This window comes from Cricetulus griseus, assembly GCF_003668045.3.
Source record: "Cricetulus griseus strain 17A/GY chromosome 1 unlocalized genomic scaffold, alternate assembly CriGri-PICRH-1.0 chr1_1, whole genome shotgun sequence".
In the NCBI taxonomy this organism is placed as follows: Eukaryota; Metazoa; Chordata; class Mammalia; order Rodentia; family Cricetidae; genus Cricetulus; species Cricetulus griseus.
In genome coordinates, this window is record NW_023276807.1 from 29,770,102 (window position 1) to 29,789,746 (window position 19,645).

At 46.1% G+C, this 19,645-nt stretch overlaps 1 protein-coding gene and 1 long non-coding RNA gene across 3 annotated transcripts in view; one reads left to right on the forward strand and one right to left on the reverse strand.

Moving 5' to 3' along the window:
- Positions 1-10,689, forward strand: part of Adgrf5 (adhesion G protein-coupled receptor F5) — a 95,009-nt gene extending 84,320 nt beyond the window's left edge. The window contains exons 18-22 of the mRNA XM_027387457.2: positions 2,996-4,399; positions 5,494-5,535; positions 5,629-5,688; positions 7,203-7,287; positions 9,416-10,689. Of these exons, the coding sequence (XP_027243258.1) occupies positions 2,996-4,399; positions 5,494-5,535; positions 5,629-5,688; positions 7,203-7,287; positions 9,416-9,495 (1,671 nt within the window). The 3' untranslated portion in view covers positions 9,496-10,689. The remainder of the gene's footprint in view (positions 1-2,995; positions 4,400-5,493; positions 5,536-5,628; positions 5,689-7,202; positions 7,288-9,415) is intronic.
- Positions 4,331-15,673, reverse strand: LOC113832325. Of its 2 annotated transcripts, XR_004772523.1 has the most exons (4): positions 15,400-15,673; positions 8,391-9,656; positions 7,746-7,791; positions 4,331-4,456 (listed from the first exon to the last, which is right to left on the reverse strand). It is a non-coding gene; the product is annotated as an uncharacterized LOC113832325 (long non-coding RNA). The 2 variants fall into 2 exon arrangements; XR_004772522.1 differs by lacking the exon at positions 4,331-4,456 and having other exon boundaries at positions 6,709-7,791.
- Positions 15,674-19,645: the final 3,972 nt, after the last annotated feature.

Consider the following 19,645-nt stretch of genomic DNA (forward strand, 5'->3'; position numbering starts at 1 on the left):
AGATAACAAGAATGGAGATACCATAATAGAGGGAGACATTTTAGGTTTGCAGAGAAATCAGGCACTAGGGAAATGTCTGGAGATCTACACAGATGACACCAGCTAACAATCTAAGCAACAGAGGAGAGGCTACCTGATAATGAGATTGATGACTGACTTATATGCCACCCAATAGCTCTCATCCAGTAGCTGGTGGAAGTAGAAGCAGACACCCACAACTTATCACTGAACTGAACTGGAATCCAGTTGCAGAAAAGGACGAGTGAAAAGCAAAGGGGTCCAGATCAGGCTGGTGAAACCCACAGAAACAGCTGACCTGAACATCGGGGAGCTCTTGGTCCCCAGATTGATAGCTGAGATACCAGCATGGGACTGATTCAGACCCCAGGAACATGGGTTTCAGTGAGGACACCTGGGAAATCTACAGGACCTCCTGTAGTGGTTCAGTACTTATCCCTAGCATAGGTGTGGACCTTGGGAGCCCAATCCACATAGAGGGATACTCCCTGAGCCAAGACACACATGCGGGTGGGCCTAGGCCCTATCCCAAAGTATATGATAGACTCTTATGATTCCCCCCATGGAAGGCCTCACCCTCCCTGGGGAACAGAAAGGATATGTGATAGGAAGGGTGTTAGTTGGGAGGGAGTGGTAGGGGAGGAGGGGAGGGAGTGGGAACTGGGATTGACATGTAAAACAATCTTCTTTCTAATTCAAATTTAAAAAGAGGGGAAAAAAAAAAAGAAGACCCATCTTAAATGTGGCTGGCACCATTCCCTAGCTGGGGATCCTGTGTTATGTAGGAGTAGAGGATGTGAGCTGAGCTCTTACATGCATGAATCCATTGCTCTCTGCTCTTGACTGTGGATATAATGTGTTAAGATCTCTTAAGTCCTTGCTGCTGTCACTTCTCTTTGCCATGACGGGCTGTAATCTGGAATTGTAGGCCCCTGAGTTGTTTTTGTCTGGGTACTTTGTCATAGCAACAATTGTCACAGCAACAGAAAGGAAACCAAGATAAGATTCTCAAAGGTCTTGCATTGAATGTGAACTGTGAGGTATTTGCTATTTGGGGAGAAAAGAAAACTCCTAAGAGTTCAAATGGAGGGGCTTTAATGAAGGGAGACATGTAGAGGTTAAGTCAGAATAAAATGCATGAGGGGTGGCAGGGCACTCAGAGACCAGGGCCTTTCTAAGACATTACCATGCTACAGACAAAAATTTGGAAATCACACAACTGGAGTGCAGTGAGAGCTGACGTCCTGGAGGAGAGCACTCTCCAAAAAAGCTGTAGATTTCGAAGTCCAATGTGTTTTTTTGGGAGGAAGGGAACAGGGCAAGGGGACAATGTGGATGATTTAGGCCCAACTTCTCTCACTCCCATCTTCCCATCATCGTCTGCCTCTTAGTGGCCAAATCCAAGAGCATAGTAACAAAATATAAAGCTCTAAGTTTAGGGGTGCAGACTATACAGCAAACAACCATGGGTTGGGTAGCTTGGGCAGAAATGTATTGTGTCACTGTTCTAGAGGCAAATCAAGGTAGCTGCAAAACCATGCTCCCTACAATGGTGCTGGAAGATCCTTTCTTCTCTTTTCCAGCTTCTGGGGAATCCAGGCATACTTTCAATCCTGCAGAATCACCGCAATCTCTATCCAATCCCTTTTTTCTTTTGTGTTTTGTAAAGATATTATTGGAGTTGGGAGTCACTCAGATAATGCACAATAAATCACTTCCTAGGTTCATTTTGTTGCTGTGATAACACCACAACCAAAGGCAACTTGGAGGAGGAAAGGGTTTATTTTGGCTCCTATGAGAAAGTGAGGGCAGGGACTTGAAGCAGGAACCATAGAGGAATGCTGCTTGGTGGCTCACAGGTTCTTGCTTAGCTTGCTTTCTTATATAGCTCAAGACTACCTGCCTAGGGAATGGTGTTGCCCACAGTGGACTGGGCCCAACCAAGACAATTTCTCACAGACATGCCCATCTGCCATTCTGTTCTAGGTAATTCACCTATTGAGACTTCTCCTCAGGCAATGCCTGTGGCTCTAGGCTGTGTCAAGTTGACAGTTAAAGCTGACTAGAACAGATTCTTAAAGCAGTTAAACTTATAAAGGCTATCTGTCCACGTAAGGTCACATTCCCAAGGCTTAGGTAGCAGGATATATCCTGTTAGAGGATGCCACTCAGCCTGGTCCATAGGCTTATTCTTCCATAGGTCAGACAAGGCAAAATTACAGAGAAAATTATTTTCAATTTTTTGAGGGAATGAATGAAAATCATTGGCCCAAGCTTAAGAAAAAGAGGTAGAAATTGTTTATCAGAAAACAAAGCTGCCCTTGTAAATACTCCCATGGCTTATGTGATGTTCAAGGCTAGAGCACATCTTCGGAGGCTTTCTTGTCCTGGACACATGCTACCTACCAAAAGCCTTCACAGGCTTGTGATTTAAAGTTAAGTCTACAAGGGCCTGGGGAGATGTTTGTAAAGTGTTTACCAAACAAGCCTGAGAGTCTGAGTTCAGTCTCCAGAATCAATGTAAAAAAGTTGAGCATAGGGCTTGACTCCCAGTGCTGGGGAAACAACAGGAGGATGGCAGTTAACCACTGACTTCAGTACCTTCAGGCACACAAAAAGTATGTACGCCCATAAATGCACACGAACATGCAAACACATAAAAAAAACACACAAACCACTAAGATCCTGCTCAGCCAGCCAAGTAAGTCTTAGTAGTGATGGGGGTGATTTTCCTGGTCATTGTTCCTAAATGCTCATCACAGTCCCATGGCCTTATGATGCCCACCTCTGCCGTGTTCTGCTTGAGAAAGCAGGGGACAAATCTCTGCTTGTGGTGCCTCAGATTCTCTGCTTCCCCGCCCCACTCCCCTGCCCCCACGCCTTATACTTATACACACCAACCAGTACCCAGAGAAACGCTCTTTTGTCTCTTTTATCTGGAAAAAGTGGTTTGATGCCCCCCCCATGTCACCTACAGGATGTGCTTGCTACCATTAATGTCATCTTAGACAAATCCACCTTGAACTCCTGGGAGAAGTTACTACAGCAACAGAGCAACCAGAGCTCTCAGTTCCTGTATTCAGTGGAAAGGTTTACCAAAGCACTACAGCTTGGAGACAACACCCCTCCATTCCTCTTCCACCCTAATGTTCAGATGAAGAGCATGGTAATAAAACATGGCCACCCCCAAATCTACCAACAGAAGTTTGTTTTCGCAGACTCTGACCTGTGGGGCGATGTCGCCATTGATGAGTGTCAGCTGGGAAACTTGCAGCCCGATTCATCTATTGTCACTGTGGCTTTCCCAACTCTAAAAGCCATCCTTGGCAAAGATGCCCAGAAAAAGATATCTTCCAACAGTTTAGTGATGACAACCACCGTCAGCCGCGGCATCATCAAGCCATTTAGGATTTCCATGACTTTTAAGAACAACCATCGTCCGGGTGGCAAGCCACAGTGTGTCTTTTGGAACTTCAGCCTTGACAACTATACTGGGGGCTGGGACAGCAGTGGGTGTACTATGGAAGATGATGGTAGGGACAATAGGGACAGGGTGTTCTGCAAATGTAACCACCTGACATCATTTTCCATCCTCATGTCCCCAGACTCCCCAGATCCAGGATCGCTCCTAAAAGTACTTCTGGATATCATTTCTTACATTGGGTTGGGTTTTTCCATCTTCAGCTTAGCAGCCTGTATAGTTGTGGAAGCCATGGTGTGGAAATCAGTGACCAAGAATCGAACTTCCTATATGCGCCACATCTGCATAGCCAACATTGCGCTTTGCCTTCTGATTGCTGACATCTGGTTCATTGTGGCTAGTGCTATCCACGACGGTCACTACCCACTCAATGAAACAGCCTGCGTGGCTGCCACCTTCTTCATCCACTTCTTCTACCTCAGTGTCTTCTTCTGGATGCTAACCCTGGGCCTCATGCTCTTCTACCGCCTGATTTTCATTCTGCACGATGCAAGCAAGTCCACCCAGAAAGCCATCGCCTTTTCCCTAGGCTACGGCTGCCCCCTCATTATCTCATCCATCACAGTGGGGGTTACCCAGCCGCAGGAAGTCTACATGAGGAAGAATGCGTGTTGGCTCAACTGGGAGGACACCAGAGCACTGCTGGCTTTTGCCATCCCGGCCTTGATTATTGTGGTGGTGAATGTGAGCATCACGGTGGTGGTCATCACCAAGATTCTGAGGCCTTCCATCGGAGACAAGCCAGGGAAGCAGGAGAAGAGCAGCCTGTTCCAGATCAGCAAGAGCATCGGGGTCCTCACGCCACTCTTGGGACTCACTTGGGGTTTCGGTCTTGCCACAGTGATCCAGGGTAGTAGTGCTGTGTTCCACATTATATTTACCCTCCTCAATGCCTTCCAGGTAAGCCATCCATCCAGGCACTAGGATCTCAGGAAATGTCTGTTCCTGTGGGATGAACTAATGATAGAAACACAAACAAGAGGAGGAATGGGGAAGGATTTGAATGTACAGGAGACCTAAGCTTCAGAAAGCATTAATTACAAGCACTCGGTGAGACAAAGGGACACAGTTTTCTGCCTCCATGGAACCTTGAACCTTTTATCACCTGTGCTATAACCTGGTTCCAAATGTTCCCCATAGTACAATTAGGAGGAGAGTCACCATTCTAAACTAGTTGATGCTGTTTACTCAAGATAATCTTGCCCTAGTCTTATCTCTTCAGTAAGAATGGCATTGTCACTAAGTCAGGTCATGGCTCCATTTAGTCTCTGCGAGCATCAGCAAGCTCTGGCTGTGTGAGAACAGGCTTCCTGTCGGTCACTGAATCTCCCTATCTAATGTCAAATAAAGACCTTGGTTAGAGGAAGGTTCTCAAAAGCCATTTGCAGGAAATGAATGCTGAATACCACATAGTTCCTCCAGAAAGATATGTTGAAGAAAGAGCACCCGTATATGCCAATCTATTTGGTAGTGTTCAGGTGAAGACATTTCTTTGCTCTCCTGTACTATATAGTCACAGTGGAGGCCAGTTTGTTAGATGAGCTGTAAGAGAAAGGTGGATGACGAGGCAGCGTCTTGCTCCTGGATGCTTGTGACAAAAGATATATGAACCCCAACTCCTACCACCATGTGTTATGAGCTACAAGGTTCTTAGCTATTGGTTTTCAAGATATGCTTCCATGGAAAGAAATACCCGATCCCATATCTTCCCTAGAGGGGAAAAAAAATTAGGAGTAATGTAGATTAGAGACGTGTATTAGCATAATTCCATTCATGGTTGGAGGAAAATAAAAGTTATTCTCCTGGCATCAACCATTTCAAGCCCCTCACTGTGTAACTGTTGTATCACTTTTAATGTCATCATGTCCTGGACTTATCACATGCACTCAGATGTGGGAAGAGGTGGCACACAGTCAACACCGGCTTCACAGTTTTTTCCTGTGGACCTGAGTCGTGGTGTACCATTAAAATGCTGTCCTTATTCCTTTCCACAGGGGCTCTTCATCTTACTCTTTGGCTGCCTCTGGGATCAGAAGGTAAGAATAATGATAGCTTCATGTTTCTGGCAGGGTCTAACACACCCAAACAAAGTCTGTTGAATTGACACTGGTTTCTTTCAAACAATGTAGGTGCAGGAAGCTTTGCTGCATAAGTTTTCATTGTCAAGATGGTCTTCTCAGCACTCAAAGGTAAGCCTGGTCCTGAAGAGACTTTCTGTTGCATGCATACCCTCATGGACTCCATTAATGAGATACAAGGAACTAGACTGTTACCTTGGGGTTGTGATCAGTTGGGTAAAATAGAAACAAACCCCTCTGCTTCTGTGACTTAGTCTAGCATAGATTACCCAAGGATCATTGCTTCTTGCCACAGTCTTCTGGTTCAACGCGCCATACCATGAACATCTCTTTAAGATGTGACTCCCACAGTTTTCTATGGCATGCAATCTGAAGGTGACATATAAGCCAGAGCAGTGGTGGGTATTTGTACTCTCAGCACTCAGTAGGATCTCCAAGAGTTGGAGACCAGCCAGGGCTACTTAGCAAGTAATACCAGGGCAGCTAGGTCTGCATAGTGAGACCCTGTCTCAAAACCCCAAACCAACAGCAACATTATAGAGCCCTTTAGATGAAAATCAAATTCTCAGTGAGAAGTTTCTGGGTAGAATTCAAGGAATTAGGGGAAAAAAAACCAACATAAGAAATAATACAGAAATAATAAAATAAATTTACTATAGTTCATCTTCTAGAATATAACTGTTGTCCTTGAATATGATTGGCTCTTTTATATTTTTATTTATATGCCAAATTTTAAATGCCAAGGTATACTAGAAAAAACCAACAGTAAAGTTAAAGTAAAAGAAAAAAAAAGTCTACAAAACAGCAAGAGGTGCATTTAAGCAAGGATACAACTTAGCTTATGATTAGTGTGTAAAGAGAGCTAAACTGGCTCCTTAGCCAAGAAAAATAAAACAGAAAGGGAATTGGGGGGAGAGGAAAAGATGAATGCAAAGAAAGGGGAAGGAAGGGAAGAAGGCAGAAAGACGTGAGGAACAGGCAAAGAGGAGAGACGGGGAAGGGAGGGAGGGAGGGAGGGAGGGAGAGAGGAGGGAGGGGAAGGAGAGAGGGAGGGAGGGAGGGAGGGAGGGAGGGGGAAGGAGAGAGGGAGGGAGGAGGAAGGAGAGAGGGAGGGCGGGGGAAGGTGAGAGGGGGAGGGAGGGAGGAGGGAGGGGAAAGGATGGAGGGTGAAGGGGAGGAGGGAAGGAGAACATAACTCATATATATTTGCAAACTATTTATTCAGCTCAGAGCGCACCACTCGACCTAAGGGATAGGCTTAGAGACATAGGAAAGTGACTAAAGTGGAGCTCAATGTATGCAGATTGCAGTGGAGTGGCAACTAGTTTGAAAACAGATAGTTTATTAGGAAGTACTCACGGAGCCAGTCCTGTACAGCCAGGCGGGAGCAGGGAAAAAAGGGCCACATGCATGGGTCTCTGATATTTAAAGCCTTGCTATGTCACTCTGTCCATGCCCCCATGGACAGTGTCACCTGTGCCAGACCCCAAGCAGGAGTGGTCAGCATGTCCCCCTACAAGTGACCGCTAGAAGGCATCTAGCCAACCCCGCCCCCAACCCAGAGTCCAAATAGTCCTGTTCTCCTGGACTTGCTTTGTGACTGTCTTTTTCCTTCTCTCTTCTAGTCAACATCCCTAGGCTCATCTACACCCGTGTTTTCTATGAGCTCTCCAATATCCAGAAGATTTAATAATCTTTTTGGTAAAACAGGTATGTAGTGACTACTAGGTACTCCCAGGTGGACCAGATCAGACTGGCCCTGAACTATCACCCCTACTTCCACCCCCCCCCCCAGTTCATGGAAGGAACTGAACAACTCTGTTTAGGTTAGAGACTGAATCCAGGAATTTGCTCATATGTTCACAAGCCACCAGGCAGCTACTCTAAGTGGGCAACTAATGTAAACTCATGAAGATTTTTGGAGTCTTGACAAGCCTCAGAGATCTGTCTATCAAATATAAATAGTATCTGCAAGTTCTTGGCTTGTCCAACACAGATTTCTTTTTATCTTGTTAATAGTAGAGACATCAATTTTCTGTGTTACTCAAAGAATAAATGTGGAAATTTTGATTATAGGAGTCACTTCAGTATTGTTCCTCCCACTTATAGAGCATGGTTTTTGTTTTTGTTTTTCTATACATTGACATTTACAAACTGGGTATGCTTACATGATGCATTGTCCAAGTTATTCTATTGGATAATCATAAGTTCTACCTGGAAAATAGAAAATAAATAGTGTTAATGAATTCAGAATGGTCTCAGCTTATCAGAATGTGAATCCAGTCCCAAACCCTGCCTCCCACAGCACAGTCCTAGCACATTGCCCTGACAGGACAGTCCCAGCACATTGCCCTAGCAGGACAGTCCCAGCACACTTCTGCCCCATAGGACAGTCCCAGCACACCACTCCATGGAGCAGTCTGTTACACTGCCCCTCATAGATCATTCCCATCACACTGCCCCTCCCACAAACAAATGGCCACCCAAGTTTTCCTTTTCTATTTTTGTTTTTCTCCATGATAGGGACCAAATCCAGGTTCTCAAGTATGCTAAGCAAGCACTCTACCACTGGGCCACCTCCCAGCCCCATGTCCATCTCTTCAAAGCCAGATAGATCTCACAAATGCAAACTTAAGACTGTTGACTTCCAGACCCTGGCTATCACACATTTGCTGTCAAATATATCTGAACATGAAGGTTCTGAGAAGTCTATGGAGACCAAACCTCCACTGGATATAGTGGCAAATTGGGGAATCACTCCATTCCCCAATGGGACTACACCATTGTCACGTTTCACTTTGAATGTCACTAACCTGGCCTTGCATGAAATGACCAAGTCTCCGGAATACTAGAATGACTGGACTTCATGCACATTTAGCATTTCCAATGAAGTCAGCAGAAATTGTTAACTAATCCACTGAATCTGAACTTGGCAAGATATGAGGCCAATAGAATACACTCTATTTGTGAACAATCCGGGTCTAAGTTGGGAGGTGGGCTTTGTTCCTGGGGTGTCAGGGCCTGAGATTCTTGGTGATTCTTGGTCAATGCTGTTGGACACTCTTGCATGGGTCATCAGTACAGCCCTGCTCTGGATAAGGTATTTTTGTGGGGGGAGGGCTAATTACTGTAACTTTGGTTTATGTTGTCAGCAACCCCAAAGGTCCCCCCAAGCAATGATGGAAACCCTGTTAGCAGTGGCAGTTCATCATCCTGATGGTAGGGTAGTCACTTCGACCCTTCCCTCTCCCAGCATTTGTGCTGTATCTTCTTCGCGCACAGTGCCTGCCGTCTGCCCACATAAAGCTGAGCAGTCCCACCAGCTGTCCTTCCCGCTGTGCTGGTCCTTGGTACTTCTGTTGGTATCTGTCGCTCATCCCCACCCTGCCTCTTTCTCCCTTTAGTCGTTCTTCTCTTTCCTTGTCCTCCCTTCATGGACCTTCTGCTCAATGGTTAGCTCCTCCTGCAGACTTCCCCAAGTCAAGATAAACAAGGGGACCAGGAAGGGTTCCTCGTGCAGAATTTCCCAGGTCCATGCATGTAGACGCTTAGGGAGAGGCTGCCCACGGCGATGTCTCCCTGTCCTGTGTGGAAATCTGGCTGCCGGTGTGTTGTGGAGTAGTTAGTGCTTGGTGGCTGCCATGCATGCTTGAGGACTTCTGTCGTTTGTTCTCTGGCACGCTGGGTTAGGGAGGAGGGCAGGCCTGGGTTGGTTCCCAGGCATGGCTGCTGGACCAGAGCTCATCTAAGTTCCTTAGAAGATTTTGCACCCCAATGTGCATGAAACCTTGTCTCGGAGGCTGAAATTGCTGCTTTGGCTTTTTTTTTTTTTTTGCAGGAACGTATAACGTTTCCACCCCAGAAACAACCAGTTCATCCGTGGAAAATTCATCTAGTGCTTACTCGCTGCTCAACTAGGACCAGACAAAGCCAAATCTGCAGGACCTCTCAGAAACAGGGCATGTGCAGAGAAAAAGGGACCCATCCACTTCTATGGGTAAAGTGTTCTGTTTGCAGACTGCTGGGAGCAGATGCTGAAGAGACTTGGTATCGAGGATGCTTTCTTCTGTAAAGACAGACTAAAAGAAATTGCCATGTTTATTTTTGTCCTCCCCATCCCTCGTGTAATGCCAAATATGTATAGTATTTAAAAGAAACTCCCTCAAGACCCAACTTTTCTCTATGTATTGTAAAATAGAATTTTGAAGAGTTTTTCATCCCCACCAATGCCCCCACCATTGGCTATAAAGAAAAGTATTGTAAGTAAGAAGCTAGTACTCGGGAGTTCAGTGAATTCAAGGAAGAAAGAAAGAGTGGAAGGAAGGAAGGAAGGAAGGAAGGAAGGAAGGAAGGAAGGAAGGAAGGGAAGAAGGAAGGAAGGAAGGCAGGAAGGGAGGGAAGGAGGGAGGGAAGAAGGACGCAAGGAAGGAAGGGAGAATAATGTAGAAAACATTAGGGAGCACATTTGGAGGTTCCCACTGAAAATGAAAAGGTATAGCACAAAAGTGGACAATGAATGAAGTCAGAGGGGACAAGCTTAGCACATTACTGATACTTCCGAGTAAAGGGAAAGAATCCAAGACAGAGGAGACATGGGAAGGGAATCATGGCATGAGGATGCCTCTGGCTGGATGGCAGTATTTACAAGTAATGCACCCAAGGAGACACATGTCCTCATGACAAGGACATGCATATGAACCTTTGCATGCCAGGGCCTGAGCAAAGCAGGATGAGAACACAGAGGAAACGGGACAGCAATGCTGTCAGATTCAAATAAGGATTCATATCTCATGGTGTGTCAGAAAAGCACTGTGTGTTAGTTTGTTCAACCTTCAAACGCTATGCATGTGTATGTATATATTATACCCAGTTATTGACAAGTTTGATCTATTGCACTGAACACAATGTCTTACATGTAACAGCTTTAACCAGGTACTTTCTGTGCATTATAGAATAGATTTTAATGATTGTGTAGCATGTACATTTTTCTTATTGCCATTGTGATGTCATCGTGACAGTGGAGATGATGGCCCTAGATGTGCTTGTACAGCTTGCTGTTGCTGTCTGTTCCCGGTCTTGTAACTTCCCAGGCCAATATACCTTCAGAGTGTCTATGGTCTGATCTGTGTTCATTACAGCCACTTGGAAGGCTCCTGGAGACAAAAGTATACACTAGGTTCTTCTGCACCCCAGCCACACTTGACTTTGATAAGCAAATGGCAGAGTTCCTCCCAAGGATTAGATTGTTCATGAATTTATACCTGTGTGGTTTTTATACATGTGTCTCTCAAAAATACAGATATTTATTAAAACTACATCTATGTTAGAGCTCACCATGTTTAGTATCCAAGAACAATCATACAGTTCATATCCAAGAGTAATCTCAAAGGAACAGTGGCGGTAAGGACAGCAGCTTAGTTCATTTCTCATTGCACTAAGACCACACTGTGTTGAAAGCAACTCAAGGGAGACAAGGTTTGTTTGGCCTTATACTTCAGAATGCAGTCCATTGTGGTAGGGAAAGCATGGCTGTGGAGCACGACGCCAACCCATCACACTGCCTCAGCAGTCTGGAAATAAAGAACAGGAAGTGGGACAAGGCTATGAACACTCAGAGCCCTCCCCTAGTGTCGCACTTCCTCTTGCCAGGCTCTACCTCCTAAAGGTTCCACAATCTTCCCAAATAGTACCAACAATGGGGTGGGAAGCAGGGCAAGGGTTCAAATACAGGAGCCTATAGAGGACATTTCTCATTCAACAACCTACAGCAGGTTCTTCTGGTGGATGGACAGCATTGAGTTTTTAGGAGTCAAGAGCCTCTGAATGCCCTTCATTGGGAAGACAGGAGAGATGGGTCTGAACCCTAACCGTCACTCATTGACTTAGAGCCTGAAAGTTTTATCTTTAATATTTTTAAGCACTTTAAAAGCTCTTCCTTTTAGTTCTAAGCTTCAATTCTACTTCGCTGTTCTTCATAGGGGAAGAGAGGGGTGGGAAGGCAAGGTCCCATCCACTGTGTTCATTTCTACACGAGTCCCAACTTAGTGGCTGTTATTTAAAGTCCATACAAGAAACAAATGTTGGCACGCACATGTGGATGAGTTCTCCAGGGAGTCTCCAAAGCAGGGCAGAGTTCAGCAGAGAGAGAAGAGCTGAGTCGAAGATGAGGCACCCTTTGGGTTAGAGAAGAAATGACTGGGGCTGATTCAGCTCCCTGACTTAGGTTAAGGAGCACTGAGCCAGGAGTGTTGCACAGCATGGCAGGGCAGCCTTGACATCAGGGAGGGAGGCACAGTACCAGGGGAGGCCAAGGTCCAATGAACACTGAACTTTAGCCCATTTCATTGTGCCCCTTGGGAGCCATTGAGCTTGACCTTGTGAAGAGAACCTCCATAACGGCATAATAGCAGGAACTTGTAGCCAAATTCCATAGGATATGGATCTGGCCGTCTGCCTGCCTTCATTGACACGTCCCTCTGTCGACCGCCAGTGTGAATGCCCGCAAACTCTAATGCACACACAAATTCATATCCAGACCCCCCAAAGCGACAGAGGCATACAGGAACGTGTGTGCACAGACATGCACACACACACATATACACACCCAGGCGCCTATGAACACACATGTACACTCAAATCCACAGGCATACATGTACAAGATGTTTTCCTGAGAACTGCCACACTGCCCCAAATGAATCACTCGTTATTTAAAATTCCCTCAAGGAAGTTTGTTAATTTGTAAATGCAAGATTCAGCAGGGGGCCATTCGTCCTGGGACAGACATGTACACATTCATACCAACATGATTAACACACACAGAGGCCCTCAGTCTTTCAAGGCACAGCATTGGATTCCAGAAAAGGCGGCTGGAGATATGGCTCAGTGATTAAGAATGTATGCTGCTTTTACACAGGAATCCCAAGTCCAGTTCCTAGCATCCATGGTGGGCAGCTCATCACCACCTGTAATTGCAGCTGAGGGGAATCTGTTGCCTTCTTCTTGACTTCAAGGGGACTTACACATGCATATCCCCCAGAAAATCTCTATGACAAAATTTGGAAGGAGTACTTTGTAGGTTTTCTGCTCACAGTTCCACACTGGCCTTTATTATAAAGTAAATGTAGTATCCAAAATTGCAAAAGATGGAAGCACACAGGCCTGTGAATTGTGTGAAAGCCAGAGCCTGCTCCCAGTTCTGCAGCAGCAAGAACTGTGACAGAGAGTGTTCAGTGACTTAGGTGCCAAGTGAAGCCTGTTCACTTTGCTAAGAGAGTGCTCCCTGCTGGCCACATTCTCCATGCCTTTTACTGTGTAAAGTAAATTCCATGGGCTGCAACTTTCTTTCCTTAATGGACTTTCCATCAAGACAGTTTCTTGCAAGAAGATCTATGCTAATGTTTTGGGGGTTGTGAAGTTGAAGGATCCAAAACCACACCATCAATACACAGCGATGTTCTCAGGGACTCCTCTAAGTGTCATCCAGCATCTCCCAGGGTGCCGGTCACTAAAGGAGGAAATGAAGAAATGCATGGGAAGCCAGAGGCTTTTGTGATCTGTGCAGAGCCCTCCAGAGAGGTCTGTGTCAGAAGAAAATGGACACAGAGATAAGAAAGAATACAGCAGCCAGTCAGTGTGGAGGGAGACACGGGGGAGTTAATCCCAGGTGAGTGGAGCAGTAAGTCGCAGCCAGTTAGGAAGACAGAAGAAAATTACATGAGCTGTTTATGCAGGGATTAAGTGTTTTATCTGTGGCATGCAGAGGTGCCATGATAAGGGGCGCTTGCACCCCAAAGAGAAAGCCAGTGACCCAGGCCACTAGAAGCCTGGCTCCGGGAGCATCCACAAGGGAGGCGCCTAGAGCAGACATCTATTTCTTGCTTATTTTTAAAGACAACAGAAATGGCATTTCTATTGCAATCAGATACCATGGGTGTCTCGAATTTTAACTCAGAGTTTAAATCACGTCCTACTAATATGTCAGTGATGCTTTCCTTCCTGGTAATAAAATAGCTAATGATTTACTGAACTCTCTTTGAATAAATTGTCTAATTGTCCGTCATGTGCTGCTGCTGCTGTTTCAGGTTTCCTCGTATCAGCAGGAACCCAATCCCACTCCCCAAACACCCAGTGAGACCTTCCATTTCCAGACAGGGAGGACACCAGAGGCTCACAGCTGAGCTCAGGCAGGGTGGGCAGCTTTTGTCACATTTTTCACACTCCCAGGAGCATAGTGATATATGCCAGTGCCATACCAGGAGTTTAAAAACAGGGTCCTTGAGCCAATAAATAAATAAACAAACAAACAAATAAATAAATAAATAATATCAAAACAAACAAACAAAACCAGGGTCCTTGAAGCAAAGCCATCAGAACCTAAATAAATATCCAGGAAACAAATCTACTCATGTCTGTTCCAGCATATGTGATTCAGTTGGCTGAAGCTAAATCCCTCATGCCCTATAAATACCTTCTAGCACATTCTAGAAGGAGCTGAAGTTGGTAAGGCTCCCTCTCCCTGTGCCTCTAGAGTGGGCAAAGGCCACAAGAAGAGGGCAGAAGGGCCCAAAGGCTGAAGTCAACTCGGAGCAAACACCTACTTATTTCCAAAGGCCGTTGCAGGTATTGCGGTGGCCACGAAGGGGCGCAGTTGTAAGGCTCTTTCCTCATAGCCAAAATCCTATTTACAGAGCCAATGGCAAAGCTAAAAACAGAAGTGACACAGTCCACCCTTCCAGACAGGCTGCTGGAAGGGATTTGAGGAAGCCAGACATTTTATTGACTCCTATTGCCACCCTCGGTAAACTGAGAAGGAAGGCAGGTCCCCCTGCGCAAATGGGATCGGGCAGGAGCTACGGGAACCTGCTCCCATCCCAGGGCTTTTATTCTTTAACTCAGAGCCAAGTGAAGTATGCTAGCAGCCATTACAGAATAAACATAACCTCCCCAGGAATCTAGTGGGAGTGTGGGCTAATTCTCAGCATGAAAGGCAACAGGAACCGGTTGGGCAAGGCCTGCGGAGATTGCTGTCTCAGGCCACTTCCTACAGCACCGGACAACAGAATCCAAGAATGTCTTCACGCTTGGCCTCTTTGGGAGCGATTTTGATGAGTGCCATGTTCTGTCCCCATCAACACCCACCTCCTGTCCCCGTAGCTGTGGAAAGAAGTATTTGATTTTGATTAACTGAGGAAAATGGTTACATCCATTTGCTGAGTTTTTGTTTTTGTTTTTTTGTTTTTCTGGAACCATGAGTGTTTTTTCATGCCCCGGGAGCTGTTTCACAGCTGTTTGAATCAGTGGCCTCGCGGGCATCTCCAGCTGGGCTAATGAGTGACAGCTGGCCTCAATTGCCAGGTCTCCAGCGCATCCTGTTTGCATCTCCTGAAGTTTGACCGCCACCTGGTGGACATTAGAGGATGTGCCTCCTTTGTGTTTTTCAAAGCATCAGGGTGGAGGCCCAGGTCGGTCCCAGGTAGACAACCCACAGTGAACATAACTTGAGTCACCTTAACAGGATGAAAACCCAGGCTGCAGACGTGCGGAATGAAGGAATCACTCTTCCTCCCGCTTCTTTTCACTGTGACACGATCTTGGCAGGAACGAGTCAGGAAACACACAGAAGTGTGGACACACACAGTTGAATTTGCAGGTGGGAGGACTTACACACACACACACACACACACACACACACACACACACACGATGAGGAATAGCTCCCTTCTGCCTTTTATTTCCTTCTTCATTAACAAAAGCTAATTTATGTAACCAACCAAAACTAAAGGTGCCCGGGAAGTGGTGACCCACTCTGCCCCATCCCCTTACCTGAGCGCGTGCAGTCCCCCGGCCTTCCCCCTGCCTTTCCAAACAGGTTCCTGGAAGGTATTTAGGGAAGCAGAATGGGATGTTCCCCTGTTTCATGAGAATAAACTTCCTCCACGAGTGAGGCTGTGCAACAATTGATTTGAATTCTCCTTTTCCATTTTCAAACTCTCCTATTGAAGACCTGCATTCAGCCGCCAGGAAGAGTATACTTTATGTCATTTGGTGTGAGGAGCCGCACTCACATTCGCCATTACAAGATGGCGCTGACATCCGCTGCCCGATCAAGTAAACAACGTTGGTATGCATGTGCTCAGTGTTTTTCCACTGCCTAGCCTCGCCTATTCCATGGCGTCATATAGGGTGACGAGTCATCCACCTATCCCAGCTGTACATGCATCGCTCAGAGTTTGTGAGCCTTTATTAGGGGACAGGATTCTTGGCTCGGGGTCTCCGCTCTGTAAGCTTGAAAGACCCCCCCCCCCCCCCCCCCCCCCCCCCCCCCCCGGCCGTAGCCTTCCTACTCTGGTCGGCAGCTGGCGGGGCGCACGAATACATCCTTCCCTCCTTAGCACTCTTCCCTCCTTAGCACTCTTCCCTCCTTAGCACTCTCCCCTCCTTAGCACTCTCCCCGACCTTTTGATCTCTGCAGCCTGCTGGCCCTCACTCCCCGCCCCACGCAAGGCCGGATCGCTCCGTCCCAAGGCCAGCCATCTGGACCGGCAGGAGATAAGGCCATTTCGCCTGGCTATTAAACCTTAAGAAAATGCTGATTTGATGCTTTTCGCTTCTGTACTATGCCTGTTTTCCCTTATAAAAAGGACCCTCCTTCCGGGGCTCTGGGCTTGGCAAAACAGAAGCTAAGCCCCGGATATCCGTGTTATTAATAAATCCTCTTGTTCTTACATCCAAAGTTCGTAGTTTCGCTGATTCCTGGGTGTGGGTCTTCTTCCACGAAAGTACCTCTGCGGGGGTCTTTCAAGCTTATGCTCTCTCTCTCTCAAGATGCATTAAAGCTTTACTGCAGAAGGATCTGAGTGTCCTGTGTCGTTCTTGCCGGCAAGACGATCACGCAGGACAATTTGGGGCGGAAACGGGTGGAAGTAGGGATGGTTGTGTTATGAAAGGTAAGCTTGACCCAGGACAAGGCACACATCTCCTAGATTTAACACGAACACACACACACACACACACACACACACACACACACACACATACACGTGCACGCGCGCAAATAGAATGGAGGCTGTTTGGGAAGAGGAAGGGAGAAGCAGGGAACAGAGTGCATGGGGGGAGAAGAGGGTAACGGGGTGACCATGGTCAAACTGCATGATTAGCTTGACTAAATGTCATTTTTGGGACTAGGCTGTGGTTCAACAGTTAAGAGTGCAGGTTGTATGATAATGCTCTTGTACACTGTAAAGATTTGTTACTGGTATTGGTTTAATAAAATGCTGACTGGCCAGTTGATGGGGGAAGTGAGTCTGTCTATGTGTTTGTCCTATTGGATGATAAATAAAGTACTGTTTGGCTAATGAGGCAGCAAGTTAGACGGGACTAGGAGTCAAGGAGGATTCTGGGAAATGTAGTAAAGAAGTGGTGATCCAGGAAGGAAGTGACATAGCAAGAAGACTCATACTTAGGCAAGGACAAGCAGGAAGTGGTTCCTTTCCCCTTCACTCCTTCCTCCTGCTCTCTGTTCTGAGCCACCATGTGATCCTGGGATGAGGACACCAACGGAAGGCATCCGATAAGATAAGTCTTATAAAATATATAGATTTATGATCATTAAGACTGAGCTAGCAGATGAGAAATCCTAGTCATTGGCCAAGCAGTATTTGTATCTAACATAAGTCTCTGTGTATTATTTTGCCCACCCACGTGGCGGGCAGAACTCAAGCAGGTGGCAGAAAGATTTATTGTAAGAGCCAGTAGTCAGGCAGGAAGTTTAGGTGGGGCTACTAGACTAGGAGAATTCTAGGAAGAGAAAAGGCGGAGAGTGAGTTGTCAGCCAGATGCAGAAGAAGCAAGATGAGAATGCCTTACTGAGAAAATGTACCAAGCCACATGGCTAAACATAGGTAAGTATTATGGGTTAATTTATGTTGTAAGAGTTTGTTAGTAATAAGCCTGAGCAATAGGCCAAACAGTTTTTAATTAATATAAGCCTCTGTGTGTTTATTTGGGGCTGCAGGGCTGGGCAGGACAGAAACTTCTGTCGACAAGTGCATACTGCTCTTCCAGAGGACTCAAGTTCAGTTCCCAGTATCCATTCCCAGCAGCTCACTCACAACCACCTGTTAACAGCATCTCAGGGACACAATGTCCTCTTCTGGCCTCTATGGGTACCTGCATCCATATGCAAACACACACACACACACACACACACACACACACACACACACACACACACGTTAAAAATACCTTAAAATGTCATTAGGAAACTTACCACTGTGTTCAATGAATACATATTGTCTTAAATTAGCCAGTTGAATTTTCTTAGCTGGGACAGAGTTCCAATTTTCAGTCCACACTGAATCTTCAGCTGTCCAGGGTTGTCTTTAGCCCAGCCAGCAGCTGGAGCCACACGGTAAGTTTCTCATCTGCCCTCTGGCCAAAGCATGAGCCAAGAAGAAAAGAAGTAAACAGGGCCAGCTGCTGAGAAGGCTGGCATTTGGAGCCCAGGGACAAACTGAACTGGCTTCACATAATGGGAGAGATAGCTACTCAGTATCTGAGGGGATAACATATGCCTTGAGAGGTTGCCCCGCCCCACCCCCACATATATCTCACAGCTTTCCGGTGACGTTGGACATTTCTTCACCAGATGGCAAAATCTCAGTGAGAGGCAAAGCTTAATATACAAGTCCCTCTAGAAGAGGAACACAGGAACCCTAAATGGAATTAGTTGCCAAATCTACTGCTATATTAAGTGATATTTATTGATCCCCTACTATGTACTATGTCTACAACTTTGTTTAAATCCTCTAGCAATCCAAAGCTGAGTTATCATTGCAACCAACCTGACCATGTTGTTCAGGGGACTGTGGACATGGGTCGTTAGGATTGTGGGTGTGTTTGGGGTTTTACAATGAAGTGACATCAAGTATTCGAAGCTTCTCGGTTGTTCTGTGGGAATGTTAAAGACAATGCTAATAGTATGCACATGTCGGAGGCCTGGTTTGTGACATGTCAAAGTGAAGCAACAACTTCACTTCAGGGCCTGTGTCAGTCTTATGTCAACCTGATGCAGACTGTAATCATCTTGGAAGATGGACTCTGAGTTGAGAAAATGCTTCCAAAAGACCTGGTTGAGGGAAAGCTTAAATGGCATTTTCTTAATTAGTGGGAGGGCCCAGTCCATTGGGAGTGGTGCCTGGGTACAATAAGAAAGCAGGCTGAACAAATGAGGTGGAGCAAGCCAGTAAGCAGCATCCCTCCCTGTACTCTGCATCAGCTCCTGCCTCCAGATTTCCGCTCCAACTTAGCTCAGCAACAGAGTGTGACCTGGGAGTTATAAATGAAATTAATTTAATCCTATCCTCTCCAAGTTGTTTATGGTCATGGTGTTTTATCATAGCAATAGAAACCCTAAGACAGGGCCATTTGCACAGTATATTTGAATTTTAAAAACTGTGGTTTCTGATCAGCTGTGGCTGAACAGTGAGCTATGACTAGCAAGAGACCAGGACCACTGAATTGAACCATTGCTTTACTGAGACAATTCATACTGGTCAGATGGGGCCGAGAGACCAGCAGTTGTTGAGATGGACATCAGTGTGGAAAAACCTTCTCATAGTATTTCCTTGGGGTCAACACACAGAGCTGTAGTCCAGAGGGATCCAGGACACGTTATTTCATGCTGTCAATAAACTTGTTAACATGTAAGAGTCCCCCAGGTTGTATTGGTTTGGGTAGAATGAAAACTGCAAGATTAAAGGTGTCAAAGAGAGCAGCTGGGACAGGGTTAGAGACCCTAAAAAAAGCTCAGGAGAAGCCACCAGTAAAAGTGGAGACTTCTTTGGAGTGGAAACCCCAGGACTGGAAATCAGGGGAGCCTGATGGCATGCTGTGGCAGGGTTGTTGTACCTGAAAAGAGGACATTGGCAAAGGTGCAGCCTCAGTTTCAGGGAAGATCCCAGCATATTGGAGGTGCCAAGACTGTGATGATTACCAAGGACAGCAGCAGCTGTCACTCAGGTCAGTGAAGCTGACCTGAGTCCATGAGACAAACTGTGTGTTTCAGATG